The 22,534-nt window shown below is 34.7% G+C and overlaps 1 protein-coding gene across 6 annotated transcripts in view; it reads right to left on the bottom strand.

Moving 5' to 3' along the window:
* BLTP3B (bridge-like lipid transfer protein family member 3B) overlaps positions 1–22,534 on the bottom strand; it is a 101,486-nt gene that overhangs the window by 5,015 nt on the left and 73,937 nt on the right. For 4 of the 6 annotated variants that reach the window (XM_060112212.1, XM_060112214.1, XM_060112213.1 and 1 more), the window contains 7 exons: positions 22,094–22,287; positions 19,216–20,714; positions 18,725–18,900; positions 14,500–14,642; positions 13,674–13,824; positions 8,776–9,029; positions 8,350–8,458 (listed from right to left, as the gene is read on the bottom strand). In XM_060112212.1, the coding sequence (XP_059968195.1) occupies positions 8,350–8,458; positions 8,776–9,029; positions 13,674–13,824; positions 14,500–14,642; positions 18,725–18,900; positions 19,216–20,714; positions 22,094–22,287 (2,526 nt within the window). Of the gene's footprint in view, positions 1–8,349; positions 8,459–8,775; positions 9,030–13,673; positions 13,825–14,499; positions 14,643–18,724; positions 18,901–19,215; positions 20,715–22,093; positions 22,288–22,534 lie in introns of those variants that run through there. The other 2 variants (XM_060112211.1, XM_060112216.1) reach the window with 2 other exon arrangements.

Raw genomic sequence — 22,534 nt, 5'->3', positions numbered from 1 at the left:
AAAAGATGAATAAAATTGATAAAACCTTAGTTAGATGGACCAAAAAATAAAAAAGGAAACAAATTACTAGAATCAGAAATGGAAGAAGGGACGTTACTATCAACCTAACAGAAATTAAAATAGTAAAGGAATACTGTGAAGAACTGTATACCAATAAATTAGATAGCTTAGATGAAAGAGAAAAATTCCTACAAAGACACAAGCTACCAAAATAGATTCAGTAAGAAATAGACACAAATACAACACGTAAAGAGTTTAAATCAGTAATCAAAAACAAGTGATGGGGCCTCCCTGGTGGCGCAGTGGTTAAGAGTCCGCCTGCCAATGCAGGGGATACGGGTTCGTGCCCCGGTCTGGGAGGATCCCATATGCCGCGGAGCGGCTGGGCCCGTGAGCCATGGCCGCTGGGCCTGCGCATCCGGAGCCTGTGCTCCGCAACGGGAGAGGCCACAACAGTGAGAGGCCCGCATACCGCAAAAAGAAAAAAAAAAAAAAAAAACAAGTGATGGTGCTTCAGGTAGAGCCAGATACTGGAATTCATATGATGGCCTCAGGAGTGTCAATTTAGGAACTTGACTCTCTCTACTTCTCAGGTCCACTTTTCTTCTCTTCTGGGTTATTTCAGTCATATGATGGCAAGGGTAGCCTCTGGTGACCCCAAACAAGTAAGTTTTACAGCCTGTGACCCCTTCTCTCTCAGTGTCCTTTTCAATTCACAAAAAAAGACTCAGAATGCTTGGGTCACAGTCCATTCATGTATCACTCAGTGTCCCAAGGGCTGAAGTCTTTTCATTGGCCCTGCTGGGTCCCATCTCCATTTTTGTGATAGGGTCATATGATTGCTAAGTCCACCAAAATCACATGCAACAGTCATGATAGAAAGGCAGTTCACCATATCAAATTATACTGAGCAGACAAAAGAGTAATACTGCTCAAAATAATTTTTCCCCTTAAAAAGATTTCCAGAAGGGGTTAGCTAAGTCAAAGAACAAAAATATTTTTTAAAGCTTTTGTTCATATTGCCAAATTACCCTCCATAATGGTTCTATCAAGTTTACCCCTATTCTGTATATATAAAAATGGAATAGTTCCATCAACATGGATAAATGACATCTAGTTGAGTTTTGGTCTGTTCTTGGGTTCATTATATTACAGTGGTCTCAAATCAGAAACTACTTTTTACAATATTGTCCTGTACTGATTATGTTTTTAGTAGTATTAACTAGGAAAAAAACTACAAAAACTGTTGTATTGGTTCAGACTAGCATACGATTCAGCTTGGCAGTGACTGTAAGAGAAATCCTAAAGTACTATGCATGGAAAAGCCAAATTCTCCACTCTTTCAACCTCAAAAAATTAATAACACCCCTAAAATTCTACTTGATTACAAATTTATAACATACTTTTGGTTTTCAAACTTTTAGAGGAGCAAAACTCTTCTTTTAAATGAAATCTGACATAGAATGCTAATATGAACTTAAAAAAAAAAGCTGAGTTACATAGGCTGTAGTGAGGAAAATAGAGGGCCCAAGGCCCATTTTATTTAGCCTATATCTCACTACTCATGGGATCCTAAGAATAATGAAAAAAACACTGACCAAACTATTCTGAAACCCATTTTATTTTAATCACTGGGAGGTGGAATGAGGAGAGAAAAGGGAAGGAGAGGGAAAGAAGAGAAGAGGAAGAAATATGGGAAGAGAAAAAGAAGGAATGAAATAGAGGAGGAGGGAGGAGAGAGAGCTAGAGAGTGGAGGAGACAGAGGAGTGAGGATGGGAAAAGAGGAAGAGGGATGTAGCTGTAACTGGAGATAAAGACAGAGAGTTAACTGTGAGTCTGTTTTGCATATGCACTCATTTGTAGTACCTTTTAGATTCCACATATAAGTGAAATCATTAGTATTTCTTTTTCTCTGTCTGACTTATTTCACTAAGCTTAATATTCTCTAGGTACACTCATGTTGCTGTAAATGGCCGAATTCATTCTTTTTTACGGTAATATGAGTAATATTTTTATGAGTAATATTCCACAGTGTGTGTGTTTATATATATATATCTCATATCTTCTTTATCCATTTGGGTTGCTTCCATATCTTGGCTACTGTAAAGAGTGCTGCTCTGAATAGAAACAGACTCACAGATATAGAAAACAAACTAGTGGTTACCAAGAGGGAGAAGAAAGCAGGGAGGGGCAAATGAGGAATATGAGACTAAGAGATACAAACTACTAGGTATAAAATAGATTAAAATAGATGAACAACAAGGATATATTGTATAGCACAGAGAAGTATAGGCATTATCTTGTAATAACTTTTAATGGAGTATAATCTATAAAAATACTGAATCACTACACTGTACACCTGAAACTAATATAATATTGTGAATCAACAATACTTCAATTAGAAAAAAAAAAGAGGGAGAGATAAGTAGGGAGGAGCAGGTAGGAAGGGAAAAGGAAGAGATAAGAAGGGGAGGAATGGGGAGGAAGAGGCAGGAAGAAGCAAGAGTAAAGATGGGAGAGACTGGAAAGGGATAGGAAAGGAGAGAACCTGTAACTGACAATGGGGAAATTATAGTCTATTACTATAGAAAGACATATTTCCTTTTATTTACTTTAAAAGAGCTCCTTTCTAGTTTTTAAGACAAATTTTGATGAACAAATCCATGCCCCTCATGGATGAAATGTGCATCTTACAACAATGTACACTTTTCCCCTCGCATAGGCTCTGCTAGTTACTTTCTAGATCTTGTACCTTGGACAAGACATTCAATTTATCTAAACTTTAATTTCTTCATTTGCAAAAAGGAGATGATAAGAATACTTGCCTTAATTATCTCAAAGGGTTATGGTAAGAATTAAGTGAGTTAATATTTAATATAAAAGAACTTTACAAACTGGAAAGCATTATTCAAATATTAATTGCTGTTAGTACCACAGTAGGTGTTCAATAAATATTTGACTTTAAATCGAGGTTTTAACAGTTCTCCGTTTATTCAGACAGAAGATGTCTATTCATTTGTCTTCTCTGAGTGTCAACAGGCACTCTTCCAGGTTTAGGTTTTACACTTCTCTTTAGGTTTAGTAATTTAAAAATTCTTCCCTCATTCCCAGTGAGGAAGTATTATGGCAATGATTCTAAGGCTGTATATGGCAAAGAGTTGTTCATCACAGACCGTTAAATATACAATGTCCCATCCTACCCCCAACATTCCAATATAATCTATTGGGAGGTACTCCCTCACAACACTTTTGCTGGGAGTCAATGCCACAATGGCCACTGCCTCAGATGGGAGTATGCCAGGTACTAGGTGTGTTGGGTGCAAGACATGTTGAGAGACAGGACACTACTACTAAAAGTAATTAACAACAGATGGCATAGGATATACACACATACCATATATATATATATATATATATATATATATATATATATATATATATATATATATATATATATACCCCACACACACACACACACAAACACATACACAACAAACATTTTCTGTCTTTTTCTCTTATAATAGTGTTATTAAGTTACTCAATTAGTTATATTTCACTGGAGCAACAAGAAATTGTAGTATACCTTTGTAATTTTCTGAAAAATTATTTTAACTTTCTCCGTACTGAAAAACTAGTCTTTCCCAAGAAGTGTGGAGTACTATGATAAGTAGCAATAAATAAATAAATACATACATACATACATACATACAAAAAACACCTATTCCTTCATGATGAACTTTATTTAATCACATCCAGAGCAGCTGTAAGTATACCTCATGGTACACTAAAAGAGCAGGAAGGAGTAAAGAAAAATATTAGGTAAGCTGCTATTATCACAGCAACAAACACCTAAAACTAATTTTTGAAACACCTACTAGTCAGATTATTCTGAATACTCCTGTTTGCTAAATAAATTTGTTTTAAGGGAGAAAAACAGCATACCTTAAAATTTCTTTCCTTATTTTTCTTTTTTGGCTGTGCCACATGGCTTGCAGGATCTCAGTTCCCTGACCAGGGATTGAACCTGGGCCACGCAGTGAAAGCACCGAATCCTAATCACTAGACCACCAGGGAACGCCCATACCTGAAAATTTCTTAAAGAGCTACTTGAGAAAGTAGGGCCATTCAAATTATTTACCCAAAGTGCTTCAAATTCTAGGAAGCAAATGAAACTGTTAAATACTTGTTTATCATGGCTAATATATTAATTTGAGTCATAATTATGATACATTATCATACAAGCTTTATGTGCGGTACATTAGACTATGTGTTACATTACGTACATCAAACACTCAAGACCCTTGTGCAATTCATTTCCACATAAGAAAAATAACATAATGTAATCTGCTTCATGATATTGCTCTTAGGTATACACTGAAATAAAACATGAGATACTCTGTATAAAACAAAACATACTTGCTTATGCTGAAAATATGTTGTTCTTCCCAGAGACAATGGAAAACTATTTTAAAATAAATTGTCTTAAATTTTGTACAATGCTAATATCGTGAATAACACAACAAAATTTTCCATCGTCTCAATGAGCTTTTGAAAGGTACATCAACAATTTACAGGACTTCCCTGGTGGCGCAGTGGTTAAGAATCCGCCTGCCAATGCAGAGGACATGGGTTCAAGCCCTGGTCTGGGAAAATCCCTCATGCCGCAGAGCAACTAGGCCCGTGCGCCACAACTACTGAGCCTGTGCTCTAGAGCCTGCGAGCCACAACTACTGAGCCTGCGTGCCACAGCTACTGAAGGCTGTACGCCTAGAGCCCGTGGTCTGCAACAAAAGAAGCCACTGCAATGAGAACCCCGCACACAGCAACAAAGAGTAGCTCCCACTGGCCACAACTAGAGAAAGCCTGTGCGCAGCAACAAAGACCCAACGCAGCCAAAAATAAATAAATATATTTTTTAAAAGTAATGCTTAAAAAGAAAATTTTATGTACATGAGTACTGCTGCTAAATTTAAATAATACCCTGAGTTTTGATGCCCACTTAAAGAAAATCTAGGATAAGCTTTTCTCTAACATTTCATCACTACCTAAATGGCTTTGCTGAAAAGATCCAAGTGTCACTGTAAAAACATGAAATAAGAAAAATTATATTCCTAAAATGTAAAACATTTGATAAGGAGCAAGAGTTTTCAAAAATGTAAGAAATGAAGTGTATAAATATGTGACATATTCTGAAAAGATAAATATGTGATTTTTTTTTTTTTTTCTTTTTGGCCACACCATGGGGCATGTGGGATCTTAGTTCCCCGACCAGGGATAGAACCTGTGCCCCCTGCAATGGAAGTGCAGAGTCTTAACCAATGGAACGCCAGGGAAGTCCCTCATATGTGATTTTTTTTTTTTAACCCATACAACTTTAAAGACAAATCCAAATGGAGTTTCCATATTGAAATGATCTTCATGCAAATATATGCCCTTGCTGGACCAGTGATTCACTTTTGCCTTAGCTACTACATTAAAATACAGTTCACAATTGGTAAAATATGTATTGATATTTGACTAATTGTAAAATATAGGTAAGAAATATAGGGGAAAATACAGAGAAAATTTTTTCAAAGCACCTTGATTTTAAATTAGTTTTTACTCATTAAATTATGTTTATTTAATTCTTTATTTCTCCATTATATGTATGCAAGTAGATATTTTTCTTCAGATATTATAAACCTCTCATGTAAAAGAAATATTTGTTTTTGTCTTCTTTAGCAAATAGTAGTTAATCTCACTCAGTTGCCAATAAATCCCCAAGAGTTAGAGCAAGGATTGTTTTAAATTTTGTCAAGTATAGATATTTTATTTGGGACTTCCCTGGTGGCGCAGTGGTTAAGAATCCATCTGCCAATGCAGGGGACACAGGTTAGAGCCCTGGTCTGGGAAGATCTCACATGCTGCGGAGCAACTAAGCCCATGCACCACAACTACTGAGCCTGTGTGTCACAACTACTGAAGCCTGTGTGCTTAGAGCCCGTGCTCTGCAACGAGAAGCCCACGCACTGCAACGAAGAGTAGCCCCCACACTGCAACGAAGACCCAATGCAGCCAAAAATAAAATAAATTAATTAATTTTAAAAATATTTTATTTTCTGCTACATTTTTATGTCAATGACAAACTTTATTGCACTGATATCAGAGAAATGGCCTGCATGAACTCTATGTTTTGGAATCTGTTGATATTTTCTTTGAGACTGAATTAATAGAGAAGTTTTATGGGTATATGAAATTACCCATTTGTTGAATTCAAATATATATATATATATATATACACACACACATATTTATATTTGTGTATCTATACTTGTACTCTGAGAGGCATGTAAAAGTTTCTCTATGATTGTAGCATCTCAATATGATATGATTCCATTTCTCTTTACTTCAAATAGGTTAGCTTTATATTTTTCAGTTATGTTGTTAGATGGATAAAGGTTTATGACTGAGGTATGTTTGGGGGGATCTTTTATCAATATGAAATCTCTCTCTGAGGCCAATGACTTTAAGAGGGACCTCACAAAAGAAGATATATAGATGGCAAATCAGCATATGAAAAGATGCGTACATCATATGTCATCAGGGAAATGCAAATTAAAACAACAGCATACCATTATACACCTATTTAGAATGGCCAAAATCCAGAACATTGACAACACCAAATGTTAGCAAGAACACAGAGCAACAAGAAATCTCATCCACAGTTGGTGAATGTAAAATAGTACAGCCATTTTCTTACAAAACTAAACGTACTCTTAACCATAAGATCCAGCAATCACACTCCTTGGTATTTACCCAAAGGAGCTGAAAACTTATGTCCACACAAACACCTGCACTTGAATGTGTACAGGAGTTTTATTCATAACTGCCAAAATATGGAAGCAACCAAGATGTCCTTCAGTAGGTGAAATAAACTGTGGAACATTCAGACAATGGAATATTATTTGGCTCTAAAAGGAAATGAGCTATTAAGCCTTGAAAAGATATGGAGAAACCTTAAATCATATAACTAAGTGAAAGAAGCCAATCTGAGGGCTTCCCTGGTGGCGCAGTGGTTGAGAGCCCACCTGCTGATGCAGGGGACACAGGTTTGTGCCCCAGTCTGGGAAGATCCCACATGCTGCAGAGCGGCTGGGCCCATGAGCCATGGCCGCTAAGCCTGCGCATCCGGAGCCTGTGCTCCGCAACGGGAGAGGCCACAACAGTGAGAGGCCCGCGTACCACACACACACACACAAGAAGAAGCCAATCTGAGACAGCTACATACTGTATGATTCAGGTCTGACTCTGGATATCTCTTGAAGGTAGAGCTGATAGATTTTAGGTGACCTACTATTTTTTACTTCAAAGATCAGGCTTTTAATTTTCAAGGATTTCTAACTGGTTATTTTCCAATAAAGCTTGTTCTTGTTTTGAGTTCAAGATCCTATCATCTGTCTGAGGATATTAATTATATTTCTTTAAAAGTCTCAACTTTTCTTCAGCACTCTGAAGCACTGGAGCACTCTGTTCTGCTTTTGTGTAAGACAGACCTGCAGTTTTGGGATCTAAAGCATCTGGGAGCAAGAGCCATACAGCAAACCTAACTTCTCACACCTGAGCTATCTTCACCCGAGCTTTTAACAGTAATTAAGATGACATTTTGATCTTTGTTGGCCTGACTTCTATGTTTGCTGTAGCTGTTCCCCAGCTCCAGACAGGAAGGACTCTTCAGTCAAGAGTGCCCCACAAACTGCTTCTACCTCAGCAATAGTCTTCTCTTTCATGGTTTCTGGCTACAGATTTTTCTGGTTTGCCTGTTATCAGTCCCTCACATTTCACCCTCAAGTAGCTACTAACAAAGTTAGGACTAGAATACCTAGGTCTACCAACTCAAGCTCTTTCCACTACTCCATACTACCTTAGAAGACACAGTCCTTACATTAGAGACCTTAGAAATCTTGCTAGAATGGAGATACAAGCACTAAAACAGAACTAAATACATAGCAATATACTATAAGTAACTAATGTATGGAGAATAAGTACTCAAGAATATTAAGAAGTCACATCAAGTTATAGAGAAGGGTTCATTGAAAAGAAGATTGAGATAACCCTGGAAAGACTTCATTCAAAACACATTTGTAGAACAGATACTAAATCAATTGTAGATGAGTTATCCCTGAGCGTGAGGTTCATACATGGATGATATTTTATCACAATGTACTCACAGTGTCCCTAAATCATCTACTACTATATATGCATACACATATAAAATAGTATATAAAAAGTATGAGTGAAAAAAAAATAATCACCATACTAATAATGACATATTTCAGTTAAATGTTCACTTAAACTGTTTTCATATATACCTCTGATATGAAAAGAGCCATCATCATTTCTCTCTACCACAAGATGATCAATATGAACAGTTACGGGAGCTGGTTCAAGGGATACTGTACTACTACGAGGACTGTCATCCTACAGGAAAGAGAAATAGTATTGCCATGTTGTTATTAAAGTAAAAGATAAAAATAATCATTTTCAATTAATCATTTTCTTATACATTACTTCAGCCAATAATATTCTTAATGAGTTTGAAATATATCTTTAACATGTTTTAGTTCATACAGTGAGAAAACTGCTCATTTTATTTTGATATTTTCTACTTTCTATGAAAAACCTCTACATCATCACCACAAAGACCAACAAGTTCATATTTCTAGACATGAATCAAAGTCCAGGTAGGCAAAGTGAACATTTATAACATGAAAATATAAAAATATTTGTTAACATACTTTTAAATTTATTTTTGTGTTAGAAACTTGTATCTTCATTGGCATCACTGTTGCAACAGTTTCATCTTCCAAAAAATGTTGAATATTCATAAGAGAAGATATAAGAAACTCAGTGCTAAAGTTTTCTATATGGCACTGCAGAAAGCCATTCTTTTCTGCAAGCAAAGAGTGTATTACAGCACCAGGCCCACTTTCAAATCTCAGAGTAATCTCAGGAGAAGATTTAGAATGAATTACAGCTTTATGATCTGAACCTATGAAAAAAGAACAAATAAAAATTATAACTTTGTAGCACTACTCAAAAATGTCACTCTCAATTATTGGTCATTAAGAGGTATTGTCACTTTGTATAATGTTAAAGCAATAATAAACTTTTAATATTTGCTCTTAATTTAAGATATTTACAACAGTACATATACCACATGTACCCAACCTTAATTTTCCCAATTTCCATTTTTATAGACAATCTTCTACTGCAATAACGCTGTCTTGTCTATACTTTTCTAAAATATTTATTTATGTATGTATGTATGTATGTATGTATGTATGTATGTATGTATGTCTGCATTGGGTCTTCGTTGGTGGGCGTGGGCTTTCTCTAGCTGCGGCGAGCGGGGAGCAGGGGCTACTCTTCGTTGTGCTGCGCGGGCTTCTCACTGCGATGGCTTCTCTTGTTGTGGAGCATGGGCTCTAGGCATGCAGGCTTCAGTAGTTGCGGCACACAGGCTTAGTTGCTCCACGGCATGTGGGATCTTCCTGGAGCAGCGCTCGAACCCGTGTCCCCTGCATTGGCAGGCAGATTCTTAACCATTGTGCCACCAGGAAAGCCCTGTCTTGTCTATACTTTTATATATTTTTTTTATTTTTTTGGTTACATGGAAAAACATGCCATGATATAAATCTGATGATGCATAACTCAGATATGTTGAGCGTGTACATATCTATACATTTATAATATAATGGACAACTGTGATGAAGAAACAGTCATGGCATTTAAAGTGACTCAAGCCATTTCTCAAGTAGTGACAAAAGCCTGAAGTTTTGTACATTCTTCACTAAAATTGGGCCCTTAAATAACTGGAAAGGTAAATAGAGAAGACCCCATTAAAATGTTACTACTAGAAGACAAACTTGATACTAAAATTATAGCAAAGGAAATATATATATATACATTTATTTATGTCTTGGCCTTGTTCCAAAAAAGAACTTGAGGTGGCTTACAGAGCTATAAATCATCGAGTTCAAAACAAATTTCTTGAATTTCAATAAACACCCATAGAATATCTTTAAAAATAAAAGTTCCTAGTGGAACTACTTAAGTGAATTGGCCCTCATTGTAACTATTTTGTTTATTTTACATTACCTAGCTCCAAAAAGAATAGGAGAAAACATGCACATGGTATGTGCAAGAGGGAGACGCAAGAGGGAAGAGCTATGGGAACATATGTATATGTATAACTGATTTACTTTGTTATAAAGCAGAAACTAACACACTATTGTAAAGAAATTATACTCCAATAAAGATGTAAAAAATAAAATAAAAAAATAAGTAGGGAATGGAAAAGTAAAGATAAGTGGAAAGATTATTAACTCAAAATACATTATTTAATTTTCTGTGCCAAAGGTAGACCAAAAATAACTTCCAAGCAGCAAAAAGAAAAATATGATCAGTTTCACACACAATTCATAGAACACGTGAGTTAAAAACAAACTGTTCTGGAAAGGTGAAGCTGCTTCAGTTATTGAGGGTCAAAGTTATCTGTCCCATGGGCACTCATAAGAAGACCCCATTTATCAAATTCATGATGGAAAGATGTTTAATTTTCCTCAGTATGTGTGTGAATACTCTAGTCTTACAGAAGTCAAATGTATATATATTTGTGAAGGGGAGAAAGGTGCAAGAAATTAAAGATATGTATATTTATGCACCAAGGATAGATCTCCACAAGCAACATAAAGTGGAGAGTTGTTTTCAAAACTTTTATTTCAGGTAAAAATTGATATTTAATTAATGTTAGCACTATTTATTAACAATTCAAACTAAATAAATGGTATAGATACTAGAAAAGATCAAAAATACTCCTAGGGAATTCCCTCATGGTACAGTGGTTAGGACTCGGTGCTTTCACTACCGGGGCCTGGGTTCAATCCCTGGTTGGGGAACTAAGATCCCACAAGCCACGTGGGACTTAGCTGTCAAAGGGGGAAGAAAAAAAAAAAGACTCCCAAGGAATTCTTTAAACAATTAAGAACTCGATATTTTAATTTTTTAAAATAGAAGGTAAAAGAAATGGTCACAAACTGATGATGGTTAGTGTTCTTTCCTGTACCAAGAAAAACAAGAGTTAACTAACTTGTCTATTTAACAGTAAGAGCAACTGAAAACAAACAACTTGGTAAATGTGACTTTATTTTGCCTTTTATCTATCTATATATTTATATATGTCTATCTACACACACACACACACACACACACACACACACACACACACACACACACACACACACACCTCACTCCAGGGAGCTGACAGCCATAAATAATTTCAAACAAAAAAGAGTATTTAGAACAGAGATAAAACGAAACAAAATTCTCTTTAGTCAAAAATCACTCCTGCTTATTACCTTTTATGCCATGAAACTTACATTAAGGTCTTCCTATTAAAGGAATCCAAAGTCCACCCATTATAGAAAAACAAAAACAAACAAAAGCAAAAACAACTTTGCAATTTTTTTTTCTTTTTTTTTTTGCGATACGCGGGCCTCTCACTATTGTGGCCTCTCCTGTTGCAGAGCACAGGCTCCAGACGTGCAGGTTCAGCAGCCATGGCTCACGGGCCCAGCCCCTCCGCGGCATGTGGGATTCTCCCGGACCGGGGCACGAACCCGTGTCCCCTGCATCGGCAGGCAGACTCTCTACCACTGCGCCACCAGGGAAGCCCCAACTTTGAAATTTTAACTCTTCATGTCAGAGTGACAGTGTATATAAACTGTAGATCAAATACAATCTTTGTTCATATGGCTTATTAATGTCTTAAATGTTCAAGCTATTTTTTTATCCTTTTCCCTTTATTCCCTTTCCCTTTCCTTTCCTTTCTTTCTTGTTATTTTGTTTATTTTTAAACAACCAAGACAGCTGTGAAAAAATAAGGTATTAGACAGCACTGACTGTATAACCCATACATATAAGGCACTTCAAATTGATTTCTTTGGGCTTCCCTCATGGCGCAGTGGTTGAGAGTCCGCCTGCTGATGCAGGGAACATGGGTTTGTGCCCCGATCTGGGAAGGTCCCACATGCCGTGGAGCAGCTGGGCCCGTGAGCCATGGTCGCTGAGCCTACGCGTCTGGAGCCTGTGCTCCGCAACAGGAGAGGCCACAACAGTGAGAGGCCCGCATACCAAAAAAAAAAAAAAAAAAGATTTCTCCAGTAAGGAACAACATGAAACAAAGTAATAAGTGGACATGGTAATAAGTGGGCTATAAAAAGAAGTAAAAAACTGTGAAAAAAAGTGTTTGTGTTGGGTATAGAATAGGGTCTAGATTTTGAAATTTTACATTCAATCATTTTTGGTTGATTTTTCATTGACTACAAAACCTTTCCAACTATATACTTATCTTCCTCCATTTTGTATTCTATTGGGATTTACACTTGCTAATATGAAATTCTTGAATTTTTTTTTTAGGAGATACATTGTAAACTGCAAGGCCTACACATAGAAAAAAGCCAGGAGCCAATTTTTTTCTATGATGCTGGTTTATAGACATATTACTTGCAATTCCCAGGATGTGAGGTGATAGCATACTTATTTGATATCATGCAGGACTATATGTATTTCAACATGTTATATATCAGATATAGCATTCTGTGTATATAGCAAAGAAAAATATTCCAGTTCAGTGACTTTTCAAAAGAACATTGTCATTTAAATTTCTTAGTATAACTATTTTAATAAATTCATTTCTTTAAATAACTGAAAACCGTGAGTGATAATTCCACATAAAGTTTGAGAAAGGGATGGTTTAATGTGGTATTCCTCATCATACACTGTGTCTTTTGTTGCTTATATCCTTCTATGTCTAAGTGAATGTGTTGATTTTAGAATGAAAAACCACAAGAACAGGATATGTGATTTTACCAAATATCAAGTAACATGCCAGACTCAGAAAATGTTTGCTTATAAGCAAGATAATGGAATACAAAAATTGACACTTATTCTAGTGTGGAACTAACTTTGACCTTTTAGGATTACTTTATCACTCTATTTTTTTTTTTTTTTTTTTGCAGTACGCGGGCCTCTCACTGCTGTGGCCTCTCCCGTTGTGGAGCACAGGCTCCGGACATGCAGGCTCAGCGGCCATGGCTCACGTGCCCAGCCGCTCCGCGGCATGTGGGATCTTCCCAGACCGGGGCACAAACCCGTGTCCCCTGCATCGGCAGGCGGACTCCCAACCACTGTGCCACCGAGGAAGCCTAAACTTGTTTTGTTTTTTACCCATATGACGCATCAACCATTCTGTCTTTGATATAAATGAATTCAAAGAAAATGACATTTATTTATAATGCAAGAGATTTGCATTATAAATAATGCAAATTTAAATAATTTGCATTATAAATAATGCAAGATTCAAGCCCTGGTCCAGGAAGATACCACATGCCTCGGAGCAACTAAGTCCGTGCTCCACTACTGAGCCTAGGAGCCACAACGACTGAAGCCCGCATGCCTAGAGCCCGTGGTCCACAACGAGAAGCCACCGCAATGAGAAGCCCGCGCACCGCAACAAAGAGTAGCCACTGCTCGCCACAACTAGAGAAAGCTCCCGTGCAGCAACAAAGAGTCAACTCAGCCAAAAATTAATTAATTAATTTTAAAAAAAGTTTAAATTATGTTAAAGTCTTACCTACTGGACGATTACAAAGGTAATGCCGTAGACTGATATTGCCTAACTGATCTGGTGTCACTTGGTCCACTTGAAGACAGATTTCCATATCTTCCCCTCGGATGTCAATTTCTCCATTAACACCAATAATTTTAAACACCACAACTGACATCTAATAAGGATTGCAGAAATAATATTAGTATACCAAATAATTCAAAACAAAATTTAGGAAATAAGACAGGAAACTACTATAACCTCTAAAAATACAATTGTGACTTAATAAACCAAAAATATATTTGTGATCAACAGAAAGCAGTTATTGCACTACAGTGATAAACTTCCACTTCCTTTCTTCCTACTTAGTCAAGAGAATATTTTTAGGTCACAAAGATTAATTATATGACATTTCTGTGTGAAACTATTTTCACTAAATGCTGAACTTATTTTCTAAGTCATCCATAAGAATGTTTCACTGGGTGAAGATGGCTTAAAATAAACCAGTAACATTTCTTTTGTAGACAACCCCTCATAAGGACTGACCACCATCTTTACTATCAAACTTTTTCAAAGTATATTTAAATTGAACTAAGATCAAAATATAAAGAATTGAAAAAAGAAACATAGAACCGTCCCTCCTCAATACAAAAAAAAAAATTTAGAAAAGTGAAATTCAGAGAAAAACGATTCAGTAAGAGCAAAGGAAAAATTTCAAGAGTAGAAAGAGCAAAGTAAATCACCCACAATCTAAGTCAATTCATTTTACATATTAATGTCTTTAAATGTGTACATATTGAATATGAGATAAAGTTGGTGGCATTTCTCTTCATAGAGTGTCTCAAAAGATTACCAGGTCATCATGATTTTCTTGAGCACCCTCTGAATTTGTACTGATGGCATCTGGAGAGGTTTCACCATAATTCTGTAGGTTTGCACTGGCATTTGCCCGATCTGCTGGGCTCTGGTAATTTGTAGTTGAGTTCTTTTTAATACCTGAAATAATACAGAAGTAAACTACTAAATTAAAATCAGTTTACACATGGTCCAACAATGTTACATTTATCTAACCAAAACAGATTATTTCTTCAACACTTTCTCAAGCACAGCCATGTTTAAAAGACAATAAGCAAAGAAAAATTAAACTGTGCCTAGTTAGCAAATAATAAGAAATAACTTTCCACAATAAAATGTTAGAGATACTAAGCCCTAAACTTAGATGGTATGAAAAGAAATCTACCACAGCCAATCACAATCTGTGTTCTTCCCATTGCAGGTGTGGTGCTGGTGTTACTAGCAGGTTCCTGGTCAGCCAGCTTTGCCTCCTCTATTCTACCTGACATTCAGTGGTCCCAGTCTGACCACTTCATTTCCCTTTTCAGTATCCTACGGTTCTTCATCTACATGAAGTTAATGCTACTACTGTCAATGTGATTGTTCTCCATCCTTATCGACCTGCCTTAATTTCTCAACATGCTATATTTCAATATTTCTCAAACTGTCTGTGGTAAAAGGCAATTTTAAAAAAATTTTGTGTCCATAACACATCAATACTTTAAAAAAATACTATAAAAATAATTATTGAAAATGAATCTAGAAAAATCAGAAGAACCAAAGACACAAAACGAAGCCTCAATTTTTTTTCACTTCAATCTTGCATGGATTCTGATTTTATATTTAAAAAAAGCTAATAATTCTGAAAATGATTTCAAAATGATTAATTCACTGAATGATACAAGCAATCAAGTTACTCTTTCACTAAATCCTTTTCCTTAAGTGATAGTATTTTACAAAGCTTTACTTTGTTGCTGTTGTTGTTGTTAAAAACATCTTTATTATGTCTTCATAACACTTCAGTGCATGCATTATAGAATGAGTATCACTTCCATTCACTGAAAGAACACTCTGCTGAATGCAGCTTCCAAGTAGCTGGTTAAAAATTTCTTTCTTTTCAGATGTACATTATAATTTGATATCTGTATACACTACAAAGTGATCACCACCAAAAGTCTAGTTTACCCTCCATAACCATACAATTGATTCCCTTCATCCATTCTGACCATTCCCCTACTCCCTTACCCTCTGGTAACCACCAATCTGTTTACTGTATCTATAAGCTTGTTTTTATTCTGTTTTCATTTGGGTTTTTAAAAAAATATATCTCACGTATGAGTGACATCATATAGTATTTGTCTTTCTTTGTAATAATTTTTTATTATTATATTTACTACTATATAATTAGGTTCTAACCCAGTGCCTGACAAAACAGTAGGTGCTTAATAAATTATTTATTGAATGGATGAATAAAATTATCTTTAGGGCCAGGGAAAATGCATAAATACAATTGTGGTATGAGGAGATAATAAACTCCCATTTCACAGGGAGTTCCTAACATTGTCAGAGGTTAAGATTTCACAGATAAAGTAATATTTAAGCAGATAAAGTAAATATTTAAGTAATATTTAATATTAAAAAATAATATTTAAGTAATATTAAATATTTAAGTAATATTTAAGATAAAGTAATATTTAATATTTAAGTAATATTTAAAGTAATTTAAAGTAATATTTAATATTTAAGTAATATTTAAAGTAATATTTAAGACAAAGTAATATTTAAAGTAATATTTAAGTAATATTAAAGTAATATTTAAGTAACATTTAAGTAATATTTAAGCTAAAGTAAACAGAAAGAAAAAAGAGCCCTCTAGGCACAGGTACAAAGGCTAAAGAAGTTTGTCAGAGTGAAGAGATTGACAGAAAGACTAAAATATACTATAGTATAATTAAAGTGTAGTAAACATGTGGGAAAACAGCAGAAAAGGTAATCTGGGGCCATATCACATGGAGCAACTGTCAGCAATGTTAAGTTTTTTAAACTTAATAGCCTTATAGTTGTTAGAAGTTATCAGGACTGAAATGGAAATTGACATGATAGTATATACTTTTTTTTTTTTAGTATATACATTTTTAAAAGAATATTCTGCCTGTGGGATGAAGTATGAACAAGAAATTGACAAGAAGAGAATTGGGGAGACTAGTTAGAAGCTTGTGGTGGAGTGGTACTCCAGCTACACATTTGTTCATTTATAAATATGCACGTATATTCAAAAATATGTACTCACAATATACCTGTGTATGTGTATATATATGTGTGCATTAGTGTGCATATGTATAAAAATACATGTATATAAAAACACACAGAAAAAGGTATGGAATTATGTCAATATATACCAAAAGTCAATGGTAGTTACTTCCGGAATGGGGAATGGTATCAGGGCAGAGTAAGGGTGGTATTAAAGTGATATTCTAGATATTCCCATGACACCTGATTTCTTTTAAAAGAGAAAGTATTCATATATTTCTTGTAAAATTAAAACAAAACAAAAGAGAACTCAGAAAAAACAAGTCTTTTCCCAATGAAAATCAATTCCTTTGACAGAAAATTATTACAGTTCAGGAGAATAACGAATGTACAGTCACATATCATCTAAGTGTTACACATAAAATTAATGCCCTTGTATTTTTCAAGATCCTAAAAACAGCCTACTGCTGGAATCTATTCTAAGACAGTTATTAGAAATGAAGACAAAAATTTATGAACAATGATATAATTATAGCATTTTATAGCTGTGAGAAAACTATAAACAATCTAAACATCCAGTATCAGGGAAACAATTAAAAGGTCAGGGTACATTCTTATGACAATTTAATATAGACAAGTGATAAAAAGCAGGTTGAAAAAACCATATATATGATGTAATACCAAATATACATATATGTGTGTATATATATACATATATATACATTTATAAGATAAATTATAATTGATATCTCTAGATTGTGGGACTTTTGGGTTATTTTATTTTCCAAATTGTAGTTGTTTATATTTTCCAAGTTCTCCACATTGAGTGGTAGTCACTTTTATTAATTATTTAATTTTCAGAAATAAGAAGAAAATCATTGATGCTTTTTACGAGTAAGTAGAGTTATTTTCTACAGGAGCACTGTTTTTGAAGCATCATTTGATCACAAAACAGAAATCCTCTATTAAAGTAGAATTTTATACCATAAGGGGGCAAGGGAACTAGGCAATAGAGCTATCTGTGAATCTAGAATAGATTTTTATGACCCATATCAGTAACTTGTCTACATTTAACTGGTAAAGTATGCTGGAAAGGGGACTGCTATGAATTGCCTATAAAAGTGTTGGGTTAAGGCTTTTAGTTTACATATAGTAATCATTTCCCAAGTCTGGAGTACTAGCATACTGGTTGGTTAGAAACTGAGGTTCCTGAGTCAGACTAGCTGAGTTCCAAATCTGCCTCTATTACTTCCTGACTGTATATTCATTTCTCTAAGCTTCAGTTTCTAAAGCTATGAGCCATTCCTTACCTAAGCTGTTTTCAACTACATCAATAGGTTTATTACTCTTCATATAAAAAGTAATTCACATTTGCCTCTGGTCTGTTATGCTTTAGGGTCTGTGGCAACTATTCTCTGGCTATGGTACATGGTTTTATTCCTGTTCACAAAGTCCCCAATGCCTTAATGATGGGGATGCATCTAATACTAAGTAATTCCTAGTGGTCTGTACGGCATTAGTTGCTTCTGAATAAAATAGGGGAATCATGTAGTTCCATCATACACTATCATGTATGAAAGAGAATTCTGGTTATGGGAACCAACAGATCCAGTCTGGAAAAATTCCAGTCATAGGACCACATAGTTGAGAATTCATCATGCAAATTAAGCCTACCTAATCAAAATTCCAGATATAGGAGTCCCTGTGATAGAGGCTAGTAGAATTAATGTTGTCTGCTTTGTGATCTAAATGACTGTATATAAATAATTGCTGGATGTCGTCCATAAAAAGGAAGGAGTATCTGGTTAAAAGAAGCAACGAAACAACCATTAGAAAGTTAGGTACAATGCTCTTTGTATTGTGCATGTATGTGTGTATAAATAAATAAGTCTTTTTGGGCTGTGATTGATTATTGAATATAAATTAAAAAACTTAAACACCACTTCTAAGATTTGTGTATATATAATATGAATTCTTAAACTGTATTGCTTTACCTTTTTCCAAAAATATATGACTATCACTTCCATCACTTTCTAACAACTGTTCTTCCAATATCATGCTGTCAAGTGAAATGGTATCCAGTGAGGTTTGTGAGGGGCTTCTTCTCATGTTCTTATAAGAAACAGAGAGTGGAGCCATGCTGGGTGGGCAACGTTCCTTAGGCTTTCTACTGTTAACAAACAAAATTATCAGAAAATCATCACATAAAAGGAAAAGAATTCTTTCTAAAGAATACTTCAAACAAAATAAATATATATTTATATAGTATACACAATTTTTAAAATTATATAAGCTTTTCATATTTTGAAAACCCTACTCTTCCATGTGTTAACTCTAACAATGCCACATTTATCATGGTTTTCTGTCCAAAGCCCAAATATACTCATAAGTACATGCACATGTGTGTGCGCACACGCACACACACACACACACACACACAAATAAAACAAACCCCCCACCCCAAATTCTAATAGTCAGTTGTTACCTTAAAGATGACTGTGATGTAAGTGTTCTGACTGTGGGTGCTTCTTCTTTACTGATTTCCATGGTCTCAGAGAGCGAAACTGTTTCTGGAAGCAAATCTTCAGCTTTAAAGATCGACTCTATGGTTTCATTTCCTTTACTAGTTAAACTATTTGAAAGTATGTTCTGATTACCACCATTATCAAATGACAGGATACTTGAGTCTTCTCTGTAGTTTAAGACACTATTTGAATCTGTATAAGACGAATCCTTTTTGCCACTTGTTTCTGATCCAATTTCTCCTGAGCCATTTTTGCAAACAACTCCACTACTTTCATCTTCGCTTATTTTCCCTAAATTTTTATCTGATAAATAATCCAGAAGAGAAATACCTTTTTGCAGATTTGTATCACTAGCTGATTTAAAAAGCAAAGAATCCTTCAAAGGGACATGGCTAAGGTCAATACTCATAGATCTGTTGTCTGACATATGATTAACAGTTACACTTCTAATTTGTTTTATACCACTATTAACTTGTTTTCTTTTTGAAGACAAAAATTCTCCATTTTCTGTAGGCAAATAATCAGGAACCACTGGACTCACACTTTCAGAAACAGGAGACTTAAGACTATTTGCTTTATCTACTGGATGAAGCAAAAGAGCCACTTCCGCACTTTTAAGTAAAATTCCAATGCAAATGGATGTCTGACTAGCTGGATTGCCAGTCACAGCTTCTACATCTCTCCTTAAATTCTCTGAAAGCAAAATAAGTGACTCGTGGAGGAAAAGCAGGAGCAGATACTGGTAGTGATTGATCTGCATACTGACATGTTTATGAATGTGAACCAGGACATGAATATCTGCATCTGATGATGAAGAGGAAAATCTTAAAAATGTATCTGAAGGTTTCTGACTACCATTTGTCAAGGGATCAGACTCTGTACTATAATACTCCTTCAAGAGCTTTTTCCGCTTCCATCGGCCAGTCAGATCACTAGACTCACTTTGTGATGTATTTAGAGATATCTGATTACAAGTCTGCAGCAATTTTTGTGACAATGCATACCTTTTTGGTTGACAAATCCAGATGGAAAGAGGGAAAGAATCTACAAAATTTATTGGTCGTCCTTTTCCACTTTTCATCCCTTCATAATCTATCCAAAATTGAGAAAAATACACAGCCCAAACATCCGTGGCAGCAGAAGTTTTAAGAGTGTATTTATTCAACTTAGGAGTAACATTTCCTTTATAAACTTCATGCAGTTTGCTATCTTGTTCATGAGCATGTCTCTGGAAGATTGGATGCAGAAGATTAAAATTGTCACCAGATTTGGGGAAACTGGTATATGTTTTACTGAAAAAATCACAATCTTTGAAGTCTTGAAACAAAGCTTCTAAATCAGAATGTCGACAGTTTGAACAGTATCTTGTATTTGTAGCAATCATTTCTGAACTCTGAATAGAAATTGCATGTGGTTGATCTTGATGACATTCAGATTTCATTTCAGAAGGAATGACAAACTAGAAGAGAAAAAACATTAATCTAGTCTGACTTACAAATCCATATATCTTGAAGATAAAATAATCAAAAGCATGACTTGGTTCAGGAATTCTTTTTGACATTGCCCCAAAACACTAATTTTCTATCTTGACATAAAATACTCTCCCTCCCAAATCTTATTAAACCAAATGAAAAAGGCTTAAATGATTAACAACTAAGAACAGAACCAAAGGAAAAAGCCCCATAAATAAAGAATAAAGTACATAACACACATATACATATTTTTAGACAATATATCACAAAATAAAAGGAAGAAAACTGAATTAAATCAATTATTAAATGCTTACTATGCCCTGAGTATATATACGCCCTGAGTAAATAAGAAAGCACAAAGTTTGGAAAAGATAATTTTTTGTTACGATATTTTAAATCCAAGCGATTTGGAGGATGACTAGATAAGTAAATGGAATGACTAGATAACTGTCATTAGAATCACTTTTCTGGGAGAAAACTATTAATAAAATAAACTTAGGAGTATAGGTCAAACGATTTAGTAAAATTATTTTCTACAGATGATTAAGCCCAGTCCTCAAAATATTCACAACAAAGAGTTCAAACTGACTGGTTTTAAAACTGAAACTGCCCATATTCACAAAATGTAAATATCATTATGTAATTGTGTTTTAAATTATAATTATAAATGTTATAAAGTGTGTCACTTTATATTGAATATTTTAAGGTCTTTGAAATGATCTTTAAAACATTTCTGCAATGCAACTGTTGGGTATTATTAATCTCATTTTACAGAGAAGAAATTAAGGGTATATAAATTTAGTCTATCAGCAACAGAGCTAGAAACTGAAATATTCACCCATGCCCAAATCTTATTCTATTTACTACACTACACTGTTTTTTTTTTTAGCTTCCTTCCTTTAAAGTTTAAATATCCATGGAATTCTGATTATCAACTACTTGGCTATAATAAAACACAACTTTCTATTATCTTTGGATATTAATAACAGAATAAATGTAACAAATAAAACCCAGATATAAGTTAAAAGTGTCACTGTATTATTTACCCTTCTTAAAAAATTTTTATCAGCTCCAGTAAGAAGTAGAAAAAAAAAGACGTTTAAATTTATTTCTACTGCTTACCTCCAAATGGATGAGCAGGGGGGAAAAAAAGAAGAAAAGTAGAGAAAGAAGGGGTGGGGAAGGGCGGGGAAGCAGCCTCTTAAAGTTTCCATAATTGAAAACTGAAATTAAAATTCAAATTTCAAAATCAAAATTAATATTGCAATGAAGTTGACTTATATTTGAGCACCCATCTTAAATCCTGGAAGTAACTTTTCTTCTGTAAAAATGGTTTTGTTCTCACAGCCACTTGTTTATATGGTACCTTTAGCATTAAGCCATCGACTCGAATATCAACATGCTCATCAGATTTTGAATTGTCATTCAACTTGTACACAGCCATAAACTGATTAAGACTCTGCTTCAAATCCAACAGAAACTGATTTAACCATAGAATACTTCTTTCATCCACAGTAAACTGTAGAGCATTCAGCTGGCTATAAAGGTTGGGAGATGGAACTGTGGAGAAAAAAATTTTTTTAAGATTTTTAAAAAACTGATAGTTCTAAATCTTCCCTGAGAAAAGAAAATACATTTTAACCAAGTTTTAATCTTCTTAAATTAAGATTAAAAGGTTTTGCAATGTTATTTACAAGATTAAAGTGATACTACATGTAGATGATAGCAAACACATTTGGAGAGACAGAAAAAAATCTTTCATTGCTTCACTAATGGAAAAATATGCAGTTTAAATGCAAATCAATTA

Source organism: Mesoplodon densirostris, chromosome 11 (genome assembly GCF_025265405.1).
Source record: "Mesoplodon densirostris isolate mMesDen1 chromosome 11, mMesDen1 primary haplotype, whole genome shotgun sequence".
NCBI lineage: Eukaryota > Metazoa > Chordata > Mammalia > Artiodactyla > Ziphiidae > Mesoplodon > Mesoplodon densirostris.
This window is presented reverse-complemented; position numbering and strand designations above follow the sequence as displayed.